Source organism: Stegodyphus dumicola, chromosome 6 (genome assembly GCF_044657685.1).
Source record: "Stegodyphus dumicola isolate Sdum_Otavi_A_Nest chromosome 6, ASM4465768v1".
NCBI classification, from domain to species: Eukaryota; Metazoa; Arthropoda; class Arachnida; order Araneae; family Eresidae; genus Stegodyphus; species Stegodyphus dumicola.
Window position 1 is genome coordinate 5,644,920 of NC_140773.1, and position 21,626 is coordinate 5,666,545.

General features: G+C 33.9%; 1 protein-coding gene across 4 annotated transcripts in view; it reads right to left on the reverse strand.

The window, feature by feature from the left end:
- Positions 1-2,399: 2,399 nt before the first annotated feature.
- LOC118188891 (alpha-tocopherol transfer protein-like) overlaps positions 2,400-21,626 on the reverse strand; it is a 130,340-nt gene continuing 111,113 nt past the window's right edge. For 3 of the 4 annotated variants that reach the window (XM_085818013.1, XM_035359412.2, XM_085818014.1), the window contains exons 5-6: positions 12,873-12,983; positions 2,400-2,843 (exon numbers count right to left, since the gene is read on the reverse strand). In XM_085818013.1, coding sequence (XP_085674139.1) covers positions 2,661-2,843; positions 12,873-12,983 — 294 coding nt within the window. In that variant the 3' untranslated portion in view covers positions 2,400-2,660. The remainder of the gene's footprint in view (positions 2,844-12,872; positions 12,984-21,626) is intronic. The other variant, XM_085818015.1, reaches the window with a different exon arrangement.

Sequence of the window (21,626 nt, forward strand, 5' to 3'; positions counted from 1 at the left end):
CCATAATTACATACACACACGCACACACACCTATACACGGTTTGGCTTATTTTTGAGTTAGTTATCGCGATTTTTGTGATTTTTCCTTAATTTATGATAACCAGTGTAGAAGATAGTGTACTTAAACGACTTAACTGCGCTAAATACACAAACTATCAGAACCATTCTAAATTATTTAATTATAATAGTTAAGAAACTTTGTCAAATCTTAGAACATTGATTTAGATAATAAATACAGAAACTGAATCTGCAAATAAATTAAATTTAATAATTAATCTTATATTATCAGCAGCAGGGACATGATACGCGATATACGGAGAGTTCCGATACGTGCTGTATGTTATACCGCGAGGACGAAGGAAGCAGCATTGAATGCTTGCGAACATTTCATGAAAACCTTATTATTTATTTTATTTTACTTACAAATGCCTGGTTTTTGGCACTTGCGCACTACTCGTCTTGTTTCCCAGTACTTTCGGTCGACAGAATTAAAATTGTTAAGTGCAGAGTATGTGCTTAAATGTTGTTTGTCCATAATCCCAAAGAGAACGCAATGAAGAATTCCTGAATCTAACGTGAAGAAGATGAGCGTTGATGTCGTGTCCAATCAAAAGACAAAGTGATGACACAGCAATTGCAGAAAGAGAATTGAGGATATTATAGCCCATGTCCAACAGACATTACCAAGAGTTTCCTTCACGTTGATGCAAAAATTTTAATTATGAATCTTGCTAAATTTCATATCAATCTGTTAGCAGAATAAAAGTTCATAAAATTTCTCGTTTTGGGAAGACAACCATTCCTTTCTTTGCGAGGGATTTGTCACACCCGTTTCCTTTCAACAAAACCTTGATGTAGCTAGAATTACTTCGCCTTTTGTAACACATATGTATTAAATTTTTTTTAATAAATATAATAAACATATGTATTCAGTACAACACATTGGCATCGGATGGTAATTTTAGAGCCAATTTTGCTATAATTAGAAATGCAAAATGGTCGAAAACTACGATATAGGTCTTTTCATAGTTGATGGAATTTTTGCAGTTTAGTATCATCAAGTAATCCTCGAATACTTTAGCATACAGGTGATTCCTGGGATATACAAATGGAAGTTCTTCCAGTACTGTGCACCTTTTTAACGATAGTGTCAAATTACCATGAATTAGCGCTTTGAATGAATGATGTAAGTAGCCCAGAATTATTTATCGAATTTTATAATTTCTAGTTCTGATGTAGTGAGACAGACTACATCAGCTTAGAAGCATACACGCTTACAATCTCCACATTAGACTGTCACATAATGCAAGTGTAGCACATAAATAAAAGTGACATATTTTCCCTGATAACGAATTTTACTGAAGACGATTGACACTGACCTACAAATATTGTAACCGAACAGGAAATTTGATGCATACAGATGCATAAATCTGTTTTTTAGACAAAAATTACTTTTCACATTTTATCGCAGTCTATCACGAAATTTACATCTTAAGACACAAAATGGTTTTACAGTTTATTTCTTCGTATTTCTATTAATAACATTTGCTTTTTAACAGAGACGTAGCTAAGGTTTTCAACGCCCAGGGACAACTAAAGATTTTGCGCCCCTTTCTGTGTTTTCAGAATGAAAAACATTGTAAGGATTATGTTAATTTTATTAACAGTTAAATTTTAAGTTCCTTTCCTATCAAATTCTTAACTTCAACTTTACTACTTCCGGCCAGAACGCAGTTTTGGAATCTTGCTGAATATTTAATGAGGAGGAGCGGTATTTAAACCACGAAGTTACAGAGTCAGAGATAATCAGAGTTTCTGATTTACACGCGTCTGCCTTTTTGGCCACTATTTCTCTCTCTCAAAGCTGTTATTACGCTCGGCCGTACTCAGGTCTTTGCTAAGCTTCGTAGTCAAATAAGTTAAGGGGACAACTCGATTTGAATCTTGATAGCTTCGGCTATATTTCTTTAGTTAATCTTAGTTTTAGTTTAATTCTTAGTCTCTTAAGTTCAAGCCCAAGTGTCGGCTTTGTTTGTACACTCCCAGGCGGAGTTTTGTTAAATCTTATTGGAATAATAAAGGATTAGTTACCCTTCTATCTTGTTGTTTCTTGCCACACGAACTGATGCGATTATTCGATGTCTAGTTCTTAAGACTCGTCACTTTCTACAGTAACTGAGATTTACACAGTGAAAGTCTTACAACATTTCATTCTAAAATTTGTAGCATCAATTTGGCGCCCCTTGGATGCTACGCCCTGGAACAGTTTGTCTCCCCTTGCCTCACCCTACTTACGCCCCTGCTTTCTAAGTGCTATAAAACAAATTCATTCAAAAATTCAAATCGTATTTCCTGATTTAAGAAAAGTGATGTTATGTTATTTTAAAAAAGCTACGTGATTACAGATAAAATTTGCACTTTTTTAATGTTGATTCTTTCGTTTTATTACACAAACTTCGCATAGTATAAAAATATGACAGAATATTAATTATTAATACAGAACGTATACAAATGTATAAAAAGGAGCATGAATGCATTAAAATTTCTTAACAAGTGGCAATCATTCCAAAGCACCGTTCTACTTGGAGAGATGATTATGTTAGGAATGCTTTTTATTCTTCTTGTTGCTATTCATTATCAATTCATTTAGCACAGTCTTTTCAGTGCTTTACCTCAATTCCACCTTTGTTTACCTGATCAATATAATGCTCTTTATTAAGAAAAAATGGTATGTAGTGTTTATTATTATTTATAGGGCCTAAAGTTCCGCCAAGTTCTTCTGGAAGAATTTCGGGTGGCACAAGCTTGTGAAATTCTGTCAAATCACTAGTATGAACAAACACCTGAAAAGTAAGCAGAAATTTACTATGCATGTAAATTTTGATTTATGAAAAATTACAAAGTATTTGTAAAGTGAACTATTTAACTTGATAAACAGATTTAGAAACCATTTTTTTCCTCTCAGGATTTGATAAGTTAAACATTATATCATATTTTATAATGTAATAAATGTAATAATGTAATATTCTGGTAAAAATTCTATGTAATTGTACGCCGGAAATGAAAGAAACAATCAATCTGATAAGAAATGGCTGCGATTTGTTTTGAAAATGAGGTGCGAAAGGTTACCAGCGAGAATCATGAAAACTTTCTTACCTCCATGGCGAGAATATTCCGTTTAGCATCAGTTGTACTATTATTGGCGACTTTATCGCCTGCCCCGGCAAAACAAAAAAGTACCAGATATTCTAGTGGTGGTAATTTACCTCTTAGTACCTTACTGTTATTGTATTGCCTAGCTATTTAGAACACACTGAAGGTATTACAACTTAATTTTAATTTTGTGTTGCATTTAGTAACATTTTAAAAGCATTAAAAATTATACCTTGTATTGTGTATTGACTTCGATCAAGCAATTGTTTTCTATTCTAGTCGTTTCTTTAATATTTGCTTGTATGTATTCTATCGTATACGTCAGTGGTCTTAAAACTTGTCGATTCATAGAATGCTTAGAACTGTACGGTTTTTTTTGGGGAATTTCATATCATCCTTAGAAAAATATATCTTAAAATAATATTTAAAATAGATCAATATGTTATAGGTACTTTGTAGAGACAACTAAAGAAAAGTGTTGTATTTTTTATTAAAAAAAATTTCTTAACGTTCTTAACGCGGTTTTCGCGAATGCAAAAACCACGTTTTGAACACACAATTTAAGCTAAAAATCCGAAACAAAAACAAAAAATTTAGATAGCAAAACCTTAAAGTTTCTAACCAAAATTATTTGACAAGAGTCCATGTGCACAGCGATATGTTTTAACTTGAAAAAAACATCTATGAATGGCATAATCTAGGCAACGAACGAATCTACGAACTACGCACACCTCGCTTTAATAAATTAACATAACAACAATAAATTTCAAACAATACCACTTACACAGCGTCCTGTTTCAACTTAAAAAAACATCTACGAATTGTGCAATTTAGACGGTATGCACTAATCAACAAAATAACGACAGAAATTCATACTAAAAAAAAAAAAATGAACATAACATTCTACAAAATAAGAACAAGAATAAAATAAAACGCACTTACCATGAATTAATGCTTTTTCGAATAGCAGAAATACCAATTTCATACCGCAACGTAATCACTATCGTATTTATATGACAGCCAGACACACTATCCAGAAAATTCATACTACGGTTCGCAAATAAATAAAATAACAAATAATCACAAATCCCTACTTCTATCATGCACAGCCACTAAAAATAACTCCCAGACCCTCTTTGCACACCTCCAAATACCCAGTGCCCCTCAACAGGATGGCCACGACGATATTTCCTTTTGTCGAACTTCAATTCAACAACTTCCACCATTTTATCTTTCCCCCTTAACTTCTCAAACACAGAGCATGATGCGAACCAAGGAACTCCAGCAAAAGATTTTTCAACAGGGTTGCCATACAACACGCAATCGCGCCAAAAACCAGCGCAGAACACATATCGCCATATTTGGTGAAATTAGGGAGCATATCAGAGTTGTACCAAAACGGAAAACATAAAATTAACGCAGATTAGTCATTAATAATAGTAACTCGTGCTCCAGGTGTCACCTACTCTTACATTACATTTAGTGACAGGATTTTTTGCTTATTACGTGCTCCGCTCTTAGGCACTACACGGAAAGGGAGAGATGCCCCGTGGATGTCTTTTTTTAAGGGAAACTGGCTTGTACCGACGTTACACATGGGGAAAACGACGAAAACGTTCATGCAGCCAGCCCGTTCGCCGGGACTGGAAGCCCGGACCGAACAACCAGTGTTCAGCGGCTTTTACCGCTCGGCCGCTGGTGGGCACTAGTGACAGGGTCGTGCTTGCATGTTTTACACAAATTGTCGAAGTCCAAATCTATTCATATTATCTGCAGTCGTATATCATATTTAATTTGTTTCTCTGTTTCTCGGTAGGGGTATTTAATTTGTTTCTCTATCTTATTTTTTGTTGCCACATACGTTGAGAAAGATTTTTCACTTGAATACATACTTCTGAATGGTATTAATATTGTTGCCAAATGCCCAGGTGCGGTAAGCTAGCTTCCCTGCAAAGTGGAGATAGGGTTGCCAGAAAGTGGCAGGAAAGGCACGGGTGCCAGATTTAGCGCGAAATCTCCCATTTGGCGACGAAATTGGCGATATGCTATAGACGGAGCGAGAACATTCTAGAATAAGGTGACCAGATTTTAACATTGGTAAAGCGGGACACCATTGACCGGGGAGGGCATATTTCACAAGTGCACATCAGCGTAGCCACCGAGGGAAGGGTTTCGAAAATGGACCAATGAGCTTCTATTGCTCTTGTGACGCTAAATCTTCGTGCATGTGAGCGTTTACGTTTTAATTTGTATTTGCTTCGCAATTATAAATTTATGGCGTAATAGTAGAAAATCCCGTAGTAGTACTTCGTTTTATGATTTTAATTAATCGCTGACATTTCACTTTCGTGATTTTAATCACGCATTAATATTTGGATTGATGTTCACGGCATATTAACGCTCTTTACATCGAAAAAAGTGACTCAAGCTACAATTAGCCTCGAATATTATGCATTTATTATTTGTGGATTAAGAGAATTCAAGTGTATAGTTCTTTTTTTTTTTTTTTTTTTTTTTTTTAATTGAGCTGAGAAGGACTGGAAGTGTTACAATGAATATAGTGTTTTCTTATTTCAGTGCTTGCATTCTTTTGATTTTGAAAGTGTAAGATGCAGAATACATATTGTGTGTGACACGATTATATCCATTGTTAGTATTATATATTATATCTGAATAAATTGAATATAAGATGCAGAATACATATTGTGTATAACACGATTATATCCATTGTTAGTATTAAATGTTATATCTGAATAAATTGAATATATTCGTTGTGACTAAGATAAATTCATTCTGTTTGATGAGCATTGCTTGTCTAGACAGTACATTTAAGAGTGAGCAGTTATTAAATGTGAAATTTAACATACTAAATATATACGAATGCAAATTAGTAAAGTTTACTTTGAATAAATTTCTGTATTGGCTATTATTATAAAACATCTTTTTTCATATAGACTGCAATAAAAAGGGCTGACTTCTATTTACAAAATATATAATTAGTGCAAATATTTTTCTCCTATGCATAGTTTTATATAAAGATAGCATTTGGGCTCAGATGTTTATCACATATTTATTTCTTTGTGTTACTTACCACTTATTAAGTAATACTTCACATGGATATTTTTGGGGGGTGTCCAACATTTATTTCAAATTCTTTTAACCAAGTAGTGAAATTTTCACAACTGCTTATATTTGATCTAACTTCGCAATGAAAATTTTCAGAAGTAATCGACGATGCTTTAATTATTTTTTACAGAAAATTGCGTGGCAAAACGTTTTCAAACACATTAAAGCACGCGAAAGGTCATGTGACATGACAGAAATATTACTGGATCCTCATTGGTCCATCCTAGAAGCCACTCCCTCGGTGGCTACACAGATGTGCACTTGTGAAATATGCGACCGGGGGGTGATTAAACATTTGGTCTATACAGAGTAACACAAATTTTCATAGAACGAAAAATGGTATTGTAATATATTTTTAAAATTTCAACATAAATACAATTTACAAATACATTAAAAGCAATTACGTATAGTATTACTTTATTCTTTGGCATATTTCTCGCTTAAGTGAATTTTGTTTAGTAGATTGCTGTCGTTGTTTGAAAGGTCGTAACATTTTTCACAAGAATTTATTAAATTATACTTCACACATAAAATGGTTTTCAAAGTCTCAACACTTAATTGTGATTTTTCTTATGTCTGCACTTTATTTATCGTAGAAAAAAAGAGCTCAGTCACAACATTAGTTCCTGGGGTATTCCACAGTTTTGAGTGCATTATTGTATGGAACATGGTTTGTTTCAAAATGATGAAATATTTCTAACCATTTGTTTTCTACTGTGATTTTCGCTGATGTCCAAGATTTAACCTTTTCCTTATCAATATATTTTTTAATAATGATATCTAATTAAAAAGATAATTTTCAGAAATATTACTATATGGGAAATTTTGAGTAATATGATCGAATGAATTTTGCACATTCCAATTAAGTTCTTGTTTTAATATATTCCCTAGCTTGTCATGCATTTTTTCTAAAAATCGGGACTTTATTGAATTGCCGCGGGACGCGGGTCAAACTGTTAAAAATCGGGACGTCTGGTCACCTTATTCTAGAACGAAATCTTACCGGTTTTCCCGAGAATGTTCTCGAAGGCAGGTCGAAAGCTAAATATACCCTGCCTTTTCTCGGAGTAGGAGTTCGAGTGGACGATCCGCTGCAGAATCGACTCAAGGAACCGATTTCCTTAACGAATAATCAGCGCTCCACCGAAAACGAAATTGCAGTTCTTTCAGTTCACCGAGAGCCGTTGTTAAGCGTGCCAAAAATTGGATTCCTTTTAATGTAAACACTAGCAGTCTTTCCTTTATTATTTACCGGAAACATCTCTGACCTATTCTTATGTGTACATGTGTGTTATGTATGTATATATGTATGCTTTTGGCTTGCTTGTGTTCTATCTAGTGTTTAAAAAATAAAACATTAAATAAACCGACGCATCTCTGCGAAACTGATCACCTCTGTTTGCGAATGGATGGAGTTCTTCCTTTCCCATCTGTAGGCCCGCGCCGACAATAGGTGCAGGGTCGTGCGGCACACGAGGGCGTTGTGTCAAAATGGCGCCGGGTAGTCATAAAAACAAGCAGAACGTTATGCTGCCTGCCCGAACAGGAAAATTATAGCTTCTCGCTGACCTAATCCGACATTGACCTCCTCGAGGCCACGCTGGTAACCAGATTCGCCTGGGCTAACTGTGTTCTGATGACCACTCCTGGGGGTCGACTGGGACTGGCAATCCCAGCGTACTGGCTAGATCACTACCTAGACAGCTTCGAATTATGAGGAAAATAAACTGTCTTCACAGTGACTAGAACCTTCGTTTATTCGGTGGCAGGTTCAGGCTCGGTAAGGACCGTACTGGTACTGTCTTGTCTGCCCCTTGGTTGTGGGAGCGTTATATGGTCAGGTATCGCAGGTTACCTTTGGGGAATGGGCTGCCTTTGGTCAAAACTTGGGGGCCGGTCGATGTCTAACTATTTTACATGTCTCACTATTTTACGTCAAACATTTAACAACATAACTGCGTAGACTGGGGGATGGTGCCTCCTCAGATAGCCTCCAGGCACTGGGGCGATTTAACCGTGTAAAGGCTGCATTATGCATGCAGGTCTGGATGCCCCTTCTTTCTGGTGCACTGTCTTATTTGAACGCCCCCGGGGGGGGTCGACTCAGGTAAAACATGAGACGCTACTAGTTATAATCTGTAACTAGGTAGTCTCGACGGCCGCAAGGGTATAAAATCAGTCTTCACAGGACTAGAGTCATCGCTAGCGATGGCTGGTTCAGGCTCGGCAGGAATCATACTGTACTGTCTAGTCCGTTCCGTTGTTTGTGGTGGATCTATATAGTCAGATATTCATGGTTGTCTGGGGGGAAACACCTCCGTCCGTTCATTAACTGGAACGCAATTAGGTACAGATTTTCAAACTTAGTTCAAAGAAGTAAAAGTTAAAATATTGATAAAATATTGAGCAAGATAATTGTCATTACTTGAAAAAAAATGTGAATGCTAAATATCTGTATTATATAATAACCATTATTCTTTTCTGGGTTGACCAATTAAGTATGGCAAGGGGTTATACTTTCCTTTTGTTCAAAATTTGGTCATTAAGTATACAGGTTCCAAATCATGTAAAATTATTTTGAAAAATAGAAACATGTTTTATTGTTATTATTTAATTATTATTATCAGTATTTTCATTCCAAATGATTAGGGAATGCGCGAGTTTATAAAGTTAATGTGATTCATTTTATTATATGAGGCAATAAACAATACGCTTCTTTTTATGATGAGAAAAGTTCAGAAGAAAGAAAAATATTACATTAACGCTTTTGTCTATGCTTTGCTTTCACTACTTTTAATTCCATTGCGAACTTTATAATACAATTAGATATATTATCTGAGATCATTGATATCAGTAATTCAATTAATACTCCGGATTCAAAATCTAAACACAAAAATGTAAAGAAAAGAAAATTACTTACCATTCCGATGGAAACGACCGCAATCATCATCCAAGCGCATTCTTTTTTTTTAATTTTATTTTTATAGTCTTTAAGTCGATTATCCCATATAACGGAATGTCGCTGGATTTTGGCAATTAGACTACAATCTTTGCTCATGTCGTCAGCCATGTTGTTTATTGAATTTAGCGCGCTTCACGCTGCTGCTGCTGATTTGAAATACTCTCCTGATTGGTCGGTTCCATGTGTCGACTACCTCCGTTTTGCGTGAAGTTCAGATTTTTCAACTGGGCCCGTAGTGACAAAAATAACTGATTTTTTTTTTCTAGCTGATCGGCTGTGTTGGTTGCGACGGATGTGTTCGTTAGCTCCGATATGTCCCAGTGTGAACGGCGCTTCTGAATACTGTGAATACCTTTCCTAATATACATAGCTATACTACGACAGTATAGCTATGTATATTGGGAATTACCTTTTTTATACAATATTCTGTAATATTTATGTAAAATAATAAATTATGTTTTTATTTATTTACTTATTTTACTAACGTCTTGTAATCGTGAGCTGTAAATTTCTCTTTAATCTTCTTTAGAATTAGTATATATTTATAAACATAAATTTTTCCATCCATTGTATTTTTAACGTTGCAGAACAAAATACGGATCCTACCATATAAAAGGACCTCGAGCGATATTTAGTATCATTTTTACAAATTAGAAAATCGGTTCTTCGGGATCTGCATCATTTATTTTTTAGATTAAATTTGCTTTGCAGTACCAACAAAATATCAATTATAGTAATTAAATAATGTAATCTTTAACAACAGTGGATTTACCTTTCATTATTTTTTAACTTGTAGCAATTTTTTATCAGAATTTTATTGTTGTTATATGTAGAAAGGTTTTTTTGAGGGAGTCTCGAAAGTACAGTTGAAAGAAATCAGTCCAGGGAGGGAGCAGTTTGGTTGTGTTGATTCCTTGTTCAGTTCTTTCTGCTTTTCCACATCTTTGCGCACCACTCGCCTGTTCCGAACTCGTTCATCGAGGTCATTGCTAATGACCTTGATGAATCGTTAAAAACAATTGATTCACTTCAGTGAGCGGTTCTCATCTACTCCCTTAAAGGAGTGGTTTTGCCGATCTCTATCTTGACAGTAAATTGAGTTCAGTATTAGTGTCTTGAGTTCAAAAATCAGCTCGAAAGCGATCGGCCGAATCAAGAGCTATACTTAGAGCTTTGCTGTGAAGAACGCAACCCCGGCATTCGATATTCAGGCATCAAAAAGAATTGTTACTGGTAAAATCAAGGATTTCTATTATGATTACTGGAAAGAAAAATGGAACGTTTCGGGAAAAAGGAAAGATTATTTGTTGAGCTTTGAAGTTTTAAAAAATATGAAAATGATATGTGATTTTGATTACAGTCAAATATTTACTGGACACGGGGGCTTGCAGTTTATAAGTACTCTTCACTGAGTACTTCTGCTGAGAAAGGGTCTCCAAATACTAATTTGATGAAATAATTTAACAAAATATTAATCCGACTGAAGTCCTGCTGATAATAATAAGTGAATAGCTAAAGAGGATAAACTCTGTTCCCCCCCCTCCTCCATGTGTGTGATATGAATACGCTTCGGTTTCCGTTAAACATTTGTCCCCAGAAACACCTTTCCTGTGGCAGGTAATCCTAGAGTTTTCTCTTGTAAACACGTAATCTAATTGTTGGTAAAATAAAAGAACCGAAGATAACTGATTTTGATGAACTTATGAGCACTTCTTTGTTATACCCAGATAAAAGTTTCATTTTGGAAAAACTTTTGGAAAAAACTTCACTAATATTCTACAGATTTCTTACAAAATAGAAATTAAACGCTAATTTTGAATTTATCGATAAACGTTTTTAAGCTTTCTATGTAATAATGCCAAAGTTAACTGGACAGCGGTTATGTGTAATATAAATATAATTACATTTTTCTTTACAATCTTCAGTGAAACCGAGCCTTACAAGTGGTCGAATGGTTAACACTGATGAATACTTGTAGTTCAACCTGGTCTGGGTTCGATCCCAGGCAAATGGGCCAATTGCATGATTGGTTTTCGTGGTTTTTCCCTTGTGCAACGTGAATACGAGCCTGTTTCTCCTAAGAAAGTCCCCATTAAGGCACCTCTTCTCTTTGGCGTATGGCCCTTATCGCTTTTCCGTATTTGAATACTGTAAAGGCCCTTATTTTCGCAAGCCCGTCGTAATCGCGAAAATTTAAGCCTCGCGAAATACTTTTTTTTTTTTTTTTCCCCCCGTCTCAAATAATAATAAAAAATCAGAAATTTTTCCTTTACCCAAAATTTAATGATTTATTACACAGTTACAACCTTTTTCTTGACAACTTTCTTTCTTATAACTATTTTTTGAATAATATACAACTATATTTCTCGAATATAAAACAATAAAATTAATAGAAGGCAGCTCATTCACTTCAAATACTATTCATACCAGCTTCTTTGAAGCTATTCAAAATTAGATCATGTTTGGCTTCAATACCGTTAAATATGCGCACAAGTTAAGAAGCGTGAATTGGTTTTATCGTCATATTCGCCAAGTCCACAGATTCTTTTTCCTCTAGAAATTGAAGCTCATTAGAATACCACTCAACAAAACTCATTCTTGAGCAAACGCTTGAAACTCGCCATTTAGACGGGAACGGGTATGGGACGAACCTTTCGGACAAAAGGAAGTTTCTTAAAATGCTTTATGCAAAAGATGCACTTTTGGAATTTTTCAACTTCGAACTTTACTTAGGTACTTTTGAAATTTTTCAACTTTCGATTCTTTTCATATAAAATTCGCGAAATATTCAACTCACGAAATCACCGATATATTCATTTTCGCGAAAATAGGGCCTTTGCAGTAACTAATCCTCAGTGAAACCTCCTTTAAGATCTTGAAAGGCTTCGTTATATACAACAAAGTACTTGAATTTTGCTCATAAAGTATACTGCCTATGAAATTTTATGGAGTTAAGTTTTAATTTAAGATTTCTAAAATATTTATTAATGTAATTAGAAATTGATTATTTACAATTTAGAAGAAAAAAGTACAGTAATATTTATTAAAATACTTATTTAAAACTTGCATATTTTCAGTTTCTGTTTTTCAAGTTTCTGTAAACGACAACGAATGTAAATTTTCATTTACAATAAATATTGTTAATTATCATAAAAGGTTTCGTTACTGTAAGTGCAGTTAGAAATAATAAAATAAACGCAGCTTTCTGCATATCATTTCTTTTCCTTTGTAATAAGAAACCGATCTTCGGAAGAATGAATATTGAAAGAAAAAAGGGGAGAAGTCAGTAGCCTCTAGGATCGAGTACTTTTGTGAAAAGTTCAGAACTGTACAATGTTTCTTTTGGGAAAATAAATTTTATCAGGCTATCATCGGTTCTGTGTGCATTCAACACATTACGAATATTATGCACGTAACAGTATATATTTCTTTACGCACGTAATAGTATTTTACGCATCTAACAGTATATATTTCTTTTAAGCATACTACAGATTACTGTACTTAGAGATTCTACGTAACTTAATTGCATGCATCAACATATAATTATTTAAAGAGGTAAACCTTAAATAATTAGTTAACCTCATTACAAATTTCAGTGTTACAAAAAACTGCAAGGAGTAAAACTACTTACCCTTTTTAAGATCTTTTGTGGAAGCAAGATTTTTATCAAATTGTAGAAAATATTGAAAAAACTCGGTACATTAACCATATGTATACTTTTAACTCGGGAGGGAAGGCAGCGCTGAAATGACACAAAAATAATTTAAATTTTAAAACCTGAACTTATTCTTTATATGAAGTATACTTAGAAAAACTAATGATAGACGTTATTTTCGCTCAAAACAGTATTTTAGATGTGTAGCGAAATGTGATGTCATAACACGATAAGAGCCCCCCCCCCCCCACCTGAGGTAGAAAGGAGTTAGAAGTTAAATGTTAGACGTGGATGGCGTATTAAGTCATGTCTTTGATTTGTAGATTTTGTTATATGTAGATTCTTTAGCTGATTAACTATATATAGTGAATAAATAAATATTTAATTTAATCTTGTTTTCAGCCAATCGTAGATATCCCAAGTAGCACACGACGTTGCAAACTGGTCCCAGAGTTTGCAAAGTGGTCGTGGTAACTTTTACGACGTCTTTACAACGTTGCGAAGACGCAAAATATTTGCCGTTGCATCTTGGCAATTTGTCGACGTCGCTTAAACGTCATGATATGATCGCTTTTAGAAGTGCTCGTGTTAGCATCTTTTTCATAGTTCATCAGCGTTACTTTTAGAATGAAAAGAGACTAAATCTGCCCTTTCAAGAATCTGAAGCCCGCATAAGATTTATTTTGCAATGTTTCATTATTTTATTTCATCTGAATATTATTAATCTACGGTAGATTCATGTAATGAAATATAAATTTACTATAAATACTATAAATTTATTAAATTTAATTAGTACTAAAATTACGTGCTAAATTATTGTTTAAAAGTTTGAAAAATAATTAATACTTAAAATATTTTTTTATAAATATTATAGCAAAATATTTTAAAATGAAACTAATCTATAAAGTAAGTTGCATTTTATGTTCTATAAGTAATTATACATTTTATGTTCTATAAGTAGTTATGCATTTTATATATTAAAAAAAATTATATTTCTGAAATCAATTCAATTCAAATGTTAGCAATTATTTCACTGCTAAAACATGACTTTATTTATTATTTTTGAAGTAAGGACAAATTTATTTGAATTAATATGCTGACATAATATGAAACATTTTACCGCATACAGAGCAAAATGTACAATTTTCACGAAGATGTATAAACGGATAAAAATGGGGCGATTTTAAGAATTCCGAGAAAACGTCCAATTTTTTCCCCCCTTCTTCTTATTACGTGCTCCGCTTTTAGGCGCTTCACGGAAACGGAGGGATTTTTAAGGAAAAGTGGCTCGTGTCCAAGTTACACATGGGGAAAAACACGAAAACGCCCATGCAGCTAGCCCATGCACTCGAATCCCGGACCGAACTACCAGTATTCAGCGGCTTTTACCGCTCGGCCGCTGGTAGGCAGCGTCCAGTGTTAAAAGACGATGCATATCCATGCATTTTTAACGTCTGTCCAATATATATGACGGAAAACAATTTTAATGGAAAACGACAAAATTAATAGATATGATAAATTACTAATAAATGTTGACATCAGAATTACAGAAACTGTGAACAAAAATGCGAAATTCATTACCTATAAAAATTCTGATGAACTGTTTGTTATGTTTTTACGTTTTTCCCGTGCATTCAAAAATGCTTGGTTTAATCCTAGTATTACGGTACACTCGGGATTTGGCGACATTGACATTACAAATGTTTTAGCGAGCCCGATAAGTTTTTTTCAAAATTTTTTCCATTATTTTTATTTATTTATTTATTTTTAATTTCAAATATAACCTAGTGAACATTGTTCGTAATTCTATTCAGCTGAAATAGTTCTTCTAGGCCAGTGGTCGGCAAACTTATTAGCCAAATATGAACATTAGAACAATTTGAAAAAAAAATTGGGAGCCAAATCTGCTTGTTTAGTAAACTTTTATTACATTAAATAAAACTAAATTTAATACTTAATAAATATTTATTAATGCGAACAATGTGCTTGCATCTCCTTGGAAAGTTTGAGTAAGTAAGGTTTGTATGTTGTTGTTTTTAATTTTAGGCATGATTCATGATTTCAAGTTCTTATCAATAAGATGACTTCTCAGTTTATTCTTGATAATGTTCGTGCTTGAGAAAGATTGTTCGCATATATATGTAGAACCGAAAAGGGAAAGAACAGCAAACGCGAGCTTTTTCAGCTGATCGTAAGAGTCAGGAATACTCTTCCAAGCGTTGAAAATGATCATGTCTTCCTTCTCCAGATCATTAAAAGCAGACCATTTGTGTTGTGAACTAGGATCACATTTTTTCTTCTTCAGTTTTTCCAATTCAACACAAAGACGTTCGAATTTAGAGCGCCATATCTCGTTGTTTTTTAAATCCAGCAATTGTATTTCAAAGCTACCAGTGTCAATTTCAAAAGGAGAAAATTTCAACTCGGTTATCGTAGCATTAAGATGATTTTTGACAAATGCTAAAGTTGCTCTGCTGTTTTTAAATTCCTGAAACCTGCTGAGAAATGCTTCCCTCATATTTAAAATTCTTGTTTTAAAATGGTGTTTATCAACAGAGGAATTATTTTCTTGGCGATGCTTCAGCAGGCTCGGAAAGTGAAACAATGTTTCCCTTTCAAAATCCTGTGCAAAAATGGATAATTTGTTTTCAAATGTTATTACTTCTTCTAACATCGAAAAAATTAAGTTTCCTTTCGCTTGTAGTTTACGATTAAGAGACGTAACGTCTACCATGAAATAAAAGTTTTGGATCCATTGATCGTCTATTAGTTCTGGATAGTGAACGCCCTTCTCAAGGTGAAATGCTTTAATTTCCGGAAAAAGAGACGCGAAACGTTTTAAAACGTTCCCTCTTGATAACCAACGTACCTTGTTATGAAGCAGATGATCAGCGTACTCACTCTCCATTTCAAATAAAAATTCTTTGAATTGGCGATGATTAAGAGCTTTAGCTAAAATGGAGTTGATAATGGTAATCACTAATTTCATAAGTTTACAAATTTCTTCCGGAAATGTTTGCGCACAAAGCGCTTCTTGGTGAATGATACAATGGTAAACAAGTATCTCGTGATTAATTTTTCTTTCAAAATAGCAACAACCCCTTTTCTTATGCCGGTCATACTTTTGGCCCTATTTGTTGAAATCGACACAATTTTATCGAAGGGAATATGGTGTTTATCCATACACTCAATTACATTGGCGATATCTTCTCCACGCGTCTGATCTTTGAGTGGCAATAATCCTAAAAGTTCTTTAGGGCCTGAATGAGACATAAATCTTTCAAAAAGTGAAACTTGCTCTATATCATTTATGTCACAAGACTCGTCAACTGCTATTGATAAAGCCGAAACCAATTTCAGATCTTCGATATGCTGGGTGGTTATATTCGAACACATTTTAATTGTTCTATCTTTAATGGTTTTGGCAGACAATGGTAACTCTTTAATTCTTTTCCGAATATCTGCTTTGTTCTTAAAATCCCGAAATAGCTCTTCGGATGCATTTATAAAACAATTTTTTATGTATTCGCCGTCTGTGTACGGTTTTCCTCTTTTGGCTACAAACAAAACTTGCCGCATTAATATTGCTGGAAGATTGCATCCAGTTATTAAACACAGAACTCGACGACTCTCGACTCTTCTGAAGTTCCTCAACTGCTTTCTTCCTTGCATCAACGGTAGGATATTTAGTGCTAAATGACGTGTGCTTTCTTGTAAAGTGTCTCTCTAAATTTGACTTCTTGTTATGCGCGAATTTCTCCTTACAAAGAAGACATGTCGGAAGTCCATTCAAGTTTTGAATAAACGCCAAATTCTCGGTCCACTCAACTTTAAGTTCGCGGTTTTCAATTTTTTTCTAAAGCCACTAGTACAAGATTATTATCATTATTAAATTGATGAAAATAAAAATTAAAAAATCTTTTTAAAAAATTCAATTTTATTAATATATGTAACTGCACTAAAAAGAAAAAAAAAATATTTTTTTCCATTATCAGAATAACAAAACTTTTAACATGACCCAAAATGGAAGAAATGGAAGTCCGTTATACATTAACATATCGTCCGTTATACATTAAAAGCGTATGCGTAAACATATTATGCGCATGCGCACACGCATATTCGCAGCCGTAAAGGTCTTACGCGCACGCGTAAATGCCTATGCGCATGCGTTATTATCATTATTATAGATCATCAGTTTAAATCTGGTAAGATGGCATGCAGAAATTACAAAATTAAAAATATGAAACCGTAATTTATGAAATAAAGAACAATTATGATCTAAAGGCTATCAACGCGACGCATGCGCAGAAAGTTTGTAGCTTTGAGGTCCGGATTATAGATTATTCCGGATTATGGGTGTTCGAATTAACGACTTTTGACTGTATTGTGTTTGCCCAATCTTCAGTTGCTCCAGCAGTGCAATATTTGGATACACGGATTCGGTTATAACGTCCTAAGTGCTATATCGTATATCATTCATATTAATTGATTATTGTGTTCATTATACAGGTTGGTGCTCACACTTTGAGCATATGATCGAAAAAATAGTGTTAAGGAAACATTAGCATTACTATGAAATATTGCAATTTATAATTATGCCATACTTAACTGTGTAATATTGAAAAACAGTAATATTTTTTTATTGATTGCAAATTGCAGTTTTATTACTTGTCGTTTGGTATCTATTCTTCCAAAAACTGTGTAATTAGAGTTTTTTTTTCTTTTTTTTTCTTTTTCTTTTTTTTTTTTTTTTTTTAATATTGCCGTTATGTATGTCTATTAGATTATCATAAATGAATGTTGGAAATTAGGTTTTGTTCTTTATTAAATTTAAGCATATTCATTATACTTAAACAAGTATATTAAGTAAGTCATTTAAGTATATTATATCCATAATTTAAGTATATTCATTAATATATATCTTAATTTATTTACTAAAGAAATATTGATTATATTATCTCCTAATATTAATTTTAGTAGAAGTATCTAGAAAGAGTGAATCCATAGGTAGTAAGTTTAATTCTGAAAATTGTTTTAAAGTAACTTGAATGTAAATTGTTAAAAATGTTTTACGGGGACTTGAATTAAATCATGAATAACAAAATTTCAATTGGAAAAAGAAATTAAATTAAAAGCAAGTAATCATTGCCATTGATCGGAAATTAGTTGACTTTTCAATGGGAACAAACCAATTCCCGCTCAATGAACAATAATTAATAAATAAATACGAAGGTGTTTCGTCCTTTACTCAAGTAATAAGGTGATGCCAAACTGGCAAATTAAGTTAGGCCAAATATTTCCGTGATGTGAAGGGATCCAGAACAAATGCAAAGCACCAAAGAACTCATTCTGATTAAGCATTTTCCTTAATACAATTTTGAGTGAAAAGCAATTTATGCAGTAAAATTGATAAATTACTTAGTAATTTATTAATTAAATTACTTAGTATATTTTCCGAGGACAGGTCTTAGTACCATATCCACGGCTTGTTGGAATATGGCGGGTATTCCGCACAGGCCAAACGGCATTCTAAGAAAAGCTTGAACTCCTAATTTGTTTAATAAATGCAGTTTGGGCAGATTTTCTGGTTTGAAATATATCTAAAAGTATCCAGAAGTGAAGTCTAGTGTTGTCATGCATTTTGTAGATTTGATATTCATAATAATTTCCTAAGTTGTTGATAAAGGGTAAACAGGATACTTTGTTTTGATATTTAATTTTCTGCAGCCAATAGCAAAACTCCATACTTTAAAATCATTGCATGAAACATTACCTAAAGAGCAAGCTTAAATGTTACTTATGAGAATTATAATTTTCTTTTAGCAATCAGAATTATTTATTTTTAGCAATCAGAATTATTTATTTTTAGCAATCAGAATTATTTATTTTTAGCAATCAGAATTATTTATTTTTAACAATCAGAATTATTTATTTTTAGCAATCAGAATTATTTATTTTTAACAATCAGAATTATTTATTTTTAGCAATCAGAACCATTTCTTTTTAGCAATCAGAACAGGTATTTCGCATAATCTGAATCCACTAATAGAAGGCTTTGAATTTGCGCGCCAAATAAAACTTTCCATGCCATCTAGTATTACAACACTTAAAGGATTGTAACCTGAGAACGACGTTACAAATGTATTTTTGTTTAGAAAAAAAAAAAAAAAAAGACTAAATTTAGAGGTCATTACTGGAGTTTAACAAACACTGGAAGCAAATTTAATTTTTGATCATAGTTTTGTGATTACATGTGACATAGAGCAAATATTTTTAGTATTATATTTGTCCTTTTTCCAAGGGGTTAATGTCATTTAGAAGTTGTTCATGAAGTTACATGAGGAAGGTTCAATACTCATAGACAGCTCAATACCTCCTTTTATCGTTGCAAAACATTACTTATAAAGACGCAAACAGCTATGACGACGCAAGGCGTGTGCCCGATCTTAAATTGTTAGTTGCATCGTGTCTTTCACATTTTTTATATATTGTTACGAAATGTACAAGCGTGGTAAGATAGCTTCCCCGCAAAGCAGTTTTAGGGTTGCCATAACGTGGCAAGATATACAGGGTTGCCACATTTGGCAAGAAATCATCCATTTGGCGACAAAATTGGCGATATACTATGGACGGATGGAGAACCTTCTGGAACGAATTCTTACCGGTTTAGCCCAGAATGTTCTCGAACACAAGCCGAAAGCTATATAAACCAGTCAGTTAGTATCGAGAGTGAGTGCCTCGTCGAGAGGGCGAGTGAGCCTGTCTCGTCTAGAGAGCGAGTGTCTCATCTAGTTAGTCCGTGCGGAGACGATCGAGTTGACAGCTGGCCAACGAGTGCCGAGTGGGTCGTCGAGTGCACTGAAGGAGTCTCTTAGTGCATCGCGGTTAGGACATCGTTGAGAGAGCGTGTTGAGCTCCGGGAACGACTGAACCGAAGAGTCGGGACCTGTGCTCTGTGTGTCGAGTGCATTGCGAGTTGCAGCGGGGAGTCTCGAGAGTACGTGGAGTTCCGAGAACGACCAAGCAGAGTCGGGAGCTGTACTCTGATGCTTTGCAGTGAAGCTGTCTCCACCGTGATAGCCTGATAACCTGAAGGCTGTGTCGCTGATTGTTCCAGCGAGTGTTTATGGTAGAACTTCGACGACTTTGGAGCTGTCCTGATTAAATATTAGGCCAATAAAAATGTGTTTCGATACTTCATCTAGTGTCATCGTTATTCACTCCAAATCTACGAACCCTATACGAACGTGAAGGAAGAAAATAAAGTAACAACTGGTGTCAGAAAAGAAAAACGCAACAATATGATGAAAGAAAGCGAAGAAGCGTAGACCAAACTAGTAGAGGAGAGAGGCTGCGAACCTATATTCTGAATACATTTCGCAAGTCTCGATAAAACTGACACGCAGTTATCGTTAAAATTACGTTTGGTTTAATTTCATTCTTATTGGTTAATTTTAGCTCACAAATTTTACCTGAAACATTATGTAGAGTATTTGTGTCATCACCGTTATGTATGAATCATATGACAAGGATGAATTTTGAAATGAGGCAGATTAGAGACATTTATTATAATGAGTATTTGTTGTTAGAATAGAAATGCAACTAAACAACTATGTAAACTAAAGCTAGTAGTTATTCTACAAAATTTTTATTTTGTATAGTCCTCTCTTCATCTCAAAAGAAGGCTTGTCGACAGAAATGTCGTTTTTAGGAAAAAGCATTAGAAAATGAAGAGAAATATTATAAATCGAAAATCTAAGTCATGAATTTTGAATTAGATTTTTAACATTATATGAAAATGACCACACAATATATAAATATCAGCATTTAGAGCAATTTAAAAAAGTTTATGTTTTTGCAATGACCATATTATGCAAGAATTATATGACATGGATTAATTTTGAAATGACGCAGTTTTAGAGAGATTTGTTTTAAAAAATTATTATTTTTAGGACAGTAAGTGTGATATAATGAGTTAAAAAAAAGAGTATTAAATGACAACAGCAAATTAAAGTTAGTATTTTGGGTACTATTCGGTTTCGAGGGCCGTAAAAAAATTGCACCAAAAATGTATGCGCAAAAGCGCCACATCTAGCAAACGCGCCCATTTAACAGCGCGCCAAATCTAGCGTACGCGATGATTTCAAATTGCGTAAGTTTATATAGTTCTATATTTCTTAAGACGCCATTGACATTAAATCCTTTTTTTTTGATTTTAAATCCTTTTTTGATATCCTATGGATTTAACAATTTTGGGATTGCCCATGACGAAATGTCGACAAGAGAATTTTGGGTAAAGTGCAGAATCACCCACTGCTTGATGCGGTTTTAAGAATTGCACATACTCGGTATCCATGTGCACATCGACCTATTTTCACTTAAAAAAAATTTCTAGAATTGCACAAAAATGGCACTGCGCACACCCTTGACTTCATCTATGTACACATCGACCTATTTTCACTTAAAAAGTGAAAGAAAATTGACAAAAATTCAATTGTTTTTACCCTTGTAAAAAGCAGCAAACAAATAAGTGAGCGATTCTGCACTTTACTGAGAATATTTTCAAAGAAAAGGCATCATTCATTATAGAAAATTACGTTTGAACAACCAATGAGATGAAATTATGCTTTAGCGATAAGTCGGTAGCGAAATAGCGATGCAGGCATCCATTCAGTTATGTTTAGCAATTTTTATATAAATTATAAGAATGATCTGAAACAGATATTGACT